General features: G+C 37.2%; 1 protein-coding gene across 2 annotated transcripts in view; it reads left to right on the forward strand.

Moving 5' to 3' along the window:
* Positions 1–2,817, forward strand: part of EDAR (ectodysplasin A receptor) — a 48,069-nt gene extending 45,252 nt beyond the window's left edge. For both annotated transcript variants that reach the window (XM_074192147.1, XM_074192146.1), the window contains exon 11: positions 369–2,817. In XM_074192147.1, coding sequence (XP_074048248.1) covers positions 369–691 — 323 coding nt within the window. In that variant the 3' untranslated portion in view covers positions 692–2,817. The remainder of the gene's footprint in view (positions 1–368) is intronic.
* Positions 2,818–8,617: the final 5,800 nt, after the last annotated feature.

Below are 8,617 nucleotides of genomic sequence, written 5' to 3' on the forward strand. Positions count from 1 at the left end.
AAGACAATCTGGGTTAAGTGACCAGCAAGTGTCTGAATCCAGATTTGAATTGCAGAAGATGAATCTTCCTGACTCCAGGTCTGGCATTCTATCCACTAGCTGGCCTTCCCTGATTCCAGCTCCAACTCTAAACATGGTGGCAGTGCAGGACAAGGCTTCCCTTCTCTGAACGCAGTTGCTAACTTTGGAGATTATATTTCCCTATCTCCAAGACTCATGTCTGGGAGATGATTAGTCAATAGTATTGCACCATTTTTATTATTATTTTTCAATAATTATTGTGCCAAGAGTGGTCTGAATTGAAGAGTCATGGAATACACATTTTTAAAAAGTTGCCTTAAAATAAGATTTCTGACCTGCTCTTCCAGGTCTCAGCCCCACAGAATTACCATTTGACTGCCTAGAGAAGACAAGCAGGATGCTCAGCTCTACTTACAATACAGAGAAGGCTATTGTGAAAACATGGCGCCACCTTGCTGAAAGCTTTGGCTTGAAGAGGGACGAGATAGGGGGGATGACCGATGGCATGCAGCTCTTTGACCGGATCAGCACAGCTGGCTACAGCATACCAGAGCTCCTCACAAAACTTGTACAGATCGAGCGGCTGGATGCTGTTGAGTCTCTGTGCGCCGACATCTTGGAATGGGCACAGGTCATGCCACCCTCACCTCAACCACCGGTCACAACCTGATGAGTGTCCTTGGGAACTGCCTCCCTTTTTCCTGGGATGTGGCTTCACTTCCTTCACCTGAGAACATTGCAGGGGTGATTGAGCTGGAAAACCTGGAACCAGCAATGGTGCCTACTTACAGGCTTCCTAAAAATTAAGGCTTTTCTCACATGTCACTAGGTCTTATCTTAGGCTGTTCTGAGGAGCAAGGGGAAGCCAAAGACAAAGTTAGAGATGTATTGGCTGTATTGGCCAAACGCTGTACCTCATGAGAATGAATGAGCAAACACATTCATTCAACAACCATTATTATATAGCACCTACTATGTTTTTGTTTTTTTCTTTTTTAATAACATTGTGCTGGGCACTATGGGAGGATGCAAAAATATATAAAGCATGGTCTCTGCTCTCAAAGAACTTACAATCTAGTTGGGGAGATAAAATACATATAATGGTAATACAAAGTGGTGCAGTTATTCATGCTTTGGGAGTTGAAAGGAGGAAGAGAATACTTCTGACCTGGGTATTCAAGTAAGGCTTCACAGCAGAAGTACTATTTATGGGAAGTTTTGCCAAATGGTATTAATAAACATATACTTCTTTATGCATCTTTCTATTTCCAAGTGTCAGTTCAGATTGGTCTATTAATATATCTGGCTTTGCAAGGAAACAATTAATTACAGTTGAGTTTGTGCATATTTCCTGTACCTCTCTCCAATCAATAATTTAGCAGCTCTCTGGGACTTACTTTGTAAAACATTTTCACAAAGCCAATAGATGTAAGTGGTCACTAGTTTCATTGTTTCCCCTTGTCACAAATCTCTCGATTTATTGGAGAGTATCTAATTGCAGATTAATCACTTTATATTTTCATAAGTAGCTCAATTTAAAGACATCAAATTCAAGCATCAAAAGCAACCTAGTCTATGCTCCTCAGTGGTAGATGGGAGAACTAGCTAGGGCCCAGATATCTAGAACTCTGAGGACCAGAGAGGTTAAGCAATCTACAAGGTTACATAGTTAGCTAAGAGTCCAAGCAAGGTCTTAAACTGAAGGCAGATACTTTAGGCCAGGGCTACTTTATTTATTTATTTTTTTAAAGACTACATCTCCCCATCTTGCCTAGGCTGGAAATGCAGGGATTCCTCACAGGCTTGATTCCATTCCTGATAAGTAGGGAACATTGACCTACTCCATTTACAACCTGGTCCAGCTGGCCCCTCAGTAGGGAGCCTGAGAGTTCCCTGCTTCTTGGTACTGGCCCAATTGATGATATACTCTCGATTGGCTTATCCCACTGTCCCCTGGAACTCCCACCACCTTTACCATGTGCTTCCATGCCTATGTGTTTCCAGCTTAATTTGTCTTTTTTTCAGAAAAATGCCCAAGGGCCAGTAAAAAGCTGGTATGGCTCTTTAAAGGGGAAGAAATGATGACTTACTGATTAAGGGTTTGGTCAGACACAAAGATCATCTAAATATTTCATGGAATAACATCACATTAGGAAATCTTCATCCTCTAATACTCCATCTCTGTAGAACCAATCAGGAAAGGACAAAGAACAAAATTCATTGGAAGGTAGACAATTCAAGTACTATATCAGGAACCTAGAAACCTACATCATAGCTTTAGCTACTTTTTCCCCTAGTTATACAGCTACTTCAACTCTTTGAGCCTGTTTCCTCATCCATAACAGGGTTGTGCTCACTGATTTATAAGATCACTTCCAGCTCTGGAATTCCATGATTCTATCATCATCAAAGTTGAAGTTCAGCAGTCCAATGAAGATGGAGATTTAGGAAAACAATAGTGTTGAGAAAGATGCACATGGAAACCATATGGATTTGAAATGCAAAATAGGAACTAAGACCATGAAGACTAAGTTTTGAAGTTTTTTATGGCAACTGTCTGCCATAACATTTAGAGATAAAGTTAGCAAAGTGACATTGTTCTTGGCAGGGTAGTTTTCCCAAAACTATAATTGCAAAGAGAGCAGCAGCCAACCCCAGTTATCACCCCAGTGGGTTAATTTACAGTTCATTGCTAAGATGCTGTAATGACAGGTTTCACTAGAGCTATTCCTAAATTAAAGCAAATTCCATATCTTACAAAGTAATATTTTTTAAATTACAAATCGCATGACTGAACAATAGCTTTGGGGTGGGGGAGACTGGGCATGGGGGGAGAGAAGGGGAATCAGTTGTCTGCTTGGAGCTCACAAATAATTTTTCTACTGTTGCAAAAGTAGAACATACTGTGATAGGATCATAATTAGGTCCTGAATATTTAATATCACCATTTACAGTCTCTGTTTGCTGCTGTTTTCAGATACCATTTTGTATATCCTGTGAGCTACATACTCTGAGGTGAAACTTAATTATCCTTTTAATTCCTCTTTGAAATCCTACTGTGCACCCTCTTCACCTTCTTCCCCTGCTTTATGTTAATGATGATGAAAGTCTCTCCCTTAATTAGTCAGTAAATGCCATATGGGATGAGCAATCTCTTCTCCAAAAGCTGTTTGTTGTTTGTTTCTTTTAAAAATTAGTTTCAATAGAGAAGACAAAATTGCTATTTCTGTCTTCGGGTATTTGAACAAGTCCAGTGACTATATTCTACAGTCATAGGTTTGACCCTGCCATCTTCCATCTTTTGGCCAAAGGTCATTGACTCACATGGAGGCAGAAACACTTTAAATGACATATACTGATAGAATTTTGATGAAAATACTGACTTTCAGAATCAGCTTGGCTGCCATGATGAGTGTACCACAGGCTACCTTTCAGTTTCCAGGGAAACAGTCATAATTTTATTATTGCTAAAACACACAGGAAAGGAAGCATAGCATGGTAGAGAAAGAGTGGGTGAAGTAAGACCTAGGTTTAAGATATGCCTCTGACCCATACTAGCTGCGTAAACATGGGTAAATCTTGAACCACTCAGTAATCCCAGGCAATTCTTTAAGACTGTATGTTATGTCAGTCTACATTAGTCCAAGGAGTTTTCATACCAGGAACACAGAGGAAATCGTAGGTTTGGAGAGAGAGAGAGAGAGAGAGAGAGAGAGAGAGAGAAGAGAGAACCAAATTAGGATGTGCCTGTGTCAGTGAAGTCTTAATTGCTAATAATTTTGTCTGACTCTGTATATATAACTTATTATATTGTACAATTTAAATACATAAATATGCTAATAAAGAGCATTAAATATGGTCTCTTTCATTATGGAAAATTTTTATCATACCTGATGTGTTGGGAAGCAGTATGATACAGTGGGAAAAGCTGTGGATTTGGATTTAGAGGACCTGGGTTTGAGCCTCAGCTCTTTTAACTGGGTTACCTAGAATGATTCACTTAACTTCTCTGGGCTTCAGTTTCCTCATCTGTAAAATGAGGAATTTGTACTGAATACCTTGCAGTCCAAAATCTATGATCTTCTGATTATAGAGTTGTGAGCACCAAATGTTATTTGCCCACAATTCACTGTTTGGGGGGGTCATTTGTTCCAAAGAATGGATAATTGAAATATCATTTCAGCAAGCATGTGGTTGATCCTTTGCCAAGTTGCCATGACTTATGGGGGTGGTTTGAAAATGGATTGTGAAACATAATGAGGCAATATGATTTTCAGGGCAGAACTCTGTCACCAGCACGTTTTCCAGCTGAATTTATTTTATATATAGTGTGAAACTTTTTTTTATAAGATGTGTGGGCCAGCTTCCCAATGCAAATTCTAGAGAGAATTCATGAGTGAATTTCCAAATGATTATATAAGAAGAAAGTTGAACCCAACCACTTGTGAAATATCCTAGTCAGAGAATTTTTAATGCCAAGGCCCTACAGATGAGCCCTACCCTGCCTTTTTCCTCTGGGATAGGGATAACTTTGTCCCAAATCCAAGCCTATATGGGCTGTGAGTGAGGCCACTCTCTCAACCACAGCCTCCTTTACTTCACATAAGTTATTCTTGAGTTCTTCCATTTCATAACTAATAGTTTGCTTCATTATCCATTTTTTAGAAATTGTTCATATTTGCTAGTGAAATCATTTACTTTACCTGTAATAGGGACCTTGGGGGGAAAAAGCAATGGGGGGAGGAGAAGGAGGGAGAAGTAGCTAAGTGGCACAGTGGATAGAGTACTGACCCTGAAATCAGGAAGTTTAAATTTGACCTCAGATGCTTACTAGCTCTGTGATCCTGGACAAGTCACTTAACCCTGCTTATCCCCTCCCCCCCCAAAAAAAACTCATTGACCTTGGGGACCTAAATGTGCATTATTGATCTTCTATAGAACAAATCTTTGAAGTGAGAGGATCCCTCCACCTCTCCATCTATTTGGAGCCCCATTCCTCTGGCAGTAAAAGGAAGGACCAGAGTGTCTTTCTGTAGGTATTTCTATAGATATTGCTTGTTGATTGTTTTTGTTTTAGTTTTTTTAATGACAAGGTAAAATTAAAAACCGAACAGAGAAAGGAGAACTGGGTCCAAAAGAAAAGAGGTATACACTGACATGAAGTCAGGAAGGACCTAAGTTTAAATCCAGCATCCATCACTTACTAGTTGTGACCCTGAGCAAGTCACTTAACCCTGTCTCTCCTCCCCTCCCCCAAAAAGAAAGAAGGTAGAAAGACAGATTTTAAATTCAAAATAAGGGAAAAAACAGTAACAGACAAGTTGACAACTCTTTGGTTGTCTTTAAATGGACATCATTTCTGTTTAGCCTGGTTATACATGTTTAGCCTATATTAGATTGCTTTCTGTCGGGGGGGAAGAGGGAGAGAAGGGAGAGAGGAAGAAAAATATGAAACTCAAAACCTTGCAAAAAAATGATAGTTGAAAATTTCCATTGCATGCAGTTGGAAAAATCAATAAATAAACTATTTTGAAATAAATTTTTAAAAATAGCTATCTTGGTGAAGTGGATGGAAGATTGGTCCTGAGTCCTGGAAGACTTGGATTCATGTTCTTCCATTGATACATCCTGGCTATAAATGACCCTGGGCAAGTCACTAAACCTTGTAAGTTCTCAAGCCAGCTCTGTAAAACTATCTATTACAGAGGAAATGTCAACTTAAATTGGTAGTTTCCTCACTTGGGATTTTCTTATACTAATGAAATCACAATTCTAGTCTTTATTCCTACAAAAAAAATAAGTTAACTTTACAATTAAAGCTTTCCAGAAATAGAGTGGAGTGGGTTTTCTTTTTTGCTGTTGTTTTTGGAGCTTTATCATTTTGTTTTTTTCCCATTTGCATGTAAAGACCATTTTTAACAATTGTTAAAAAAAAATTGAGCTCCAAATTATCTCCCTCCCTCACCCCTTCCTCCCTAAAGTGGCAAGCAATTTGATATAATACATATGTCCAAGCATGTAAAACATATTTCTATATAGTCATGTTGTAAAAAAAGAAATAGGTCAAAAGAATCACATAAAAATAAGGTGAAAATAGCATGCTGTGATCTGCAATCAGATTCCATCAATTCTTTTTCTGGATAGCATTTTCCATCATGAGTTGGATCATTGTATTGCTGAAAAAACTAAGTTGCTCAGTTGATCATTGCACAATGTTACTAATTGTACAATATTCTCCTGATTCTGTTCATTTCACGATGCACCATTTCATGTAAGCCTTAACAGGTTTTTTCTAAAATCACTCTGTTTATCTAAAATTCCTTATAGCAATCATTCTATTACATTCATATAGCACAATTTGTTCATGCCCTAATTGATGAGCATCCCCTCAATTTTCAATTTTTTGTAACCAAAAAAAGAGTTTCTATAAATATTTTTGTACAAGTAACCCTTTTCCCTTTTTTGAGCTCTCTTTGGGATACAGACCTAGTGGAATCTTGTTGGATCAAAATCTAAGCACAGATTGATTGTCCTTTGAGCATAGTTCCAAATCACTCTCCAGAATAGTTCCACCAACAGTGCATTAGTGTCCCAGTTTTCCTACATCCCCTCCAACTTTTATCATTTTCCTTTTCTGTCATATTAGTCAATCTGATAGGTGTGAGGTGGTACCTCAGAGTTATTTTAATTTGTATTTCTCAAATGAATAGTGATTTAGAGCACTTTCCATATGACTAGAGATAAACTTTGATTTCTTTGCCTGAAATATGCCTGTTCATATCCTTTTACCATTTATCAATTGGGGAATGACTTGAATTTTTATCAATTTGACTCAGTATTATATATATATATATATATATATATATATATATATATATATATATATATACATGATTGTGAAATAAGGCCTTTGTTAGAGACACTTGCTATAAAGTTTGTTTCCCAGCTTTGTTTTTCTTATTTTTGCTCCATTGGTTTTGTTTGTACACAATCTTGTTAATTTAATATTTTACATTAATTTATATTTAATTAATATTTATATTTAACATTTACATTTTGTAATGATTTTCCCCTTCTCCATAGATTTGACAGATAAACTATTCCTTGTTGCCCTAATTTGCCTCTGGTATCATCCTTTATGTTTAAATCATGTATGCATTTTGACTTTAGCTTTGCATATGATGTAAGATGTTGGGCTTCACCTAATTTCTTCCATATTGTTTCCACTTCTCACAGCAGATTTTGTCCAATAGTGAGTTCTTATTTCAGAAGCTTGAGTTTATCAAACACTAAGTGACTATGGTCATTTACTACTATATTTTATGTACCTATTCTTTTTCACTGATCTACTATATAGTAGGCCTGCTTTAGAAATAGTAAGGTGCTTTATTTTTAACATGAAGTTCCCATGCAAAATTTGGATGAAGGAAGGAAGGAAGGAGGGAAGGAAGGAAGGAAGGAAGGAAGGAAGGAAGGAAGGAAGGAAGGAAGGAAGGAAGGAAGGAAGGAAGGAAGGGAAAAAAAGAATACTTATTAGTGCTTATTATGTACCAGTCACCAGGCTAAAAGAAAGATAATCCCTGATCTCAAGGAATTCACATTCTAATTAGGGAAGCAATGCCTAAAAGAAAACTAATTTAATAAATCAAATAGCAAGATTTAGAAGTGTTAAGTGTATAGAAGTATGGCAGATGGCAAGATCCAGGGAATCATCAGGTTACATTGGTAGGTCAGATGACAGTGCCAGGGGAACACAGAGCCAATGGTAAAATATAGAGGTTCTCCATTTCCCTGGAAGGCATAGTTAATAACTCTCATCTTATCTAAGCCTTGTGATTGGCCTATTATATCAAGTAGCCTGAATGGAATCTGGAGGCATTGGCCTGGGAACAAAGGAAAGAAAAAAGGAGAGGGTTGATAAGTCTTCCGGTTGCCCAGTTGTTCCAGGTGGGAAATTATAATGCAATGGCAAAAATAAATGAGGATGCTGCTGAAAATGGATAATCTCTAATATTTCTTCCATCATAAAGATTCTATGATTCTATAATCATCTACCAAGTTCTTTAAATAACTTATTAAACCAAAAATGTCTTCAGAGAATTCTTGCCAAAGGCACAGCTTAGGGATTAGTTGGTTTTCTCAATTTTTCATTAATCTAATATCTTGTTACCACAACTTTCAACCAGAAGCCAGTAATGAGACAAGAGGGAAATGAAGAAGTTGAAGTTGAAAATATTCACTTGAAAATAATTCCATAGGTTTTTTTTTTGATCTGTGTTTTATTTCACAGCATGACTTACTTGGAAGTAGGTTTTGCATGACTGCACATGTGTATTCTATGTCAAATTTCTTGTCTTCTTAATGAAGTGGGGAAGGGAAAGAGGGAATATGGGTCTCAAAATTTGAAAGAAGAAATATCAAAAATGTTTTTGCATGTAATGGGAGAAAATGAAATATTAAATTAAAAAAGAAAATGAAAATGAAAAGAATTACATAGCATAGAGCATAGTGTATAATGAGCTGGACTTACAGTCTTAGAAAGTTTGGGTTCAAGTCCCTCCTTTGACATATACTGGCTATTTGACCCTGGACATAT

This window comes from Macrotis lagotis, chromosome 6, assembly GCF_037893015.1.
Source record: "Macrotis lagotis isolate mMagLag1 chromosome 6, bilby.v1.9.chrom.fasta, whole genome shotgun sequence".
NCBI classification, from domain to species: Eukaryota; Metazoa; Chordata; class Mammalia; order Peramelemorphia; family Peramelidae; genus Macrotis; species Macrotis lagotis.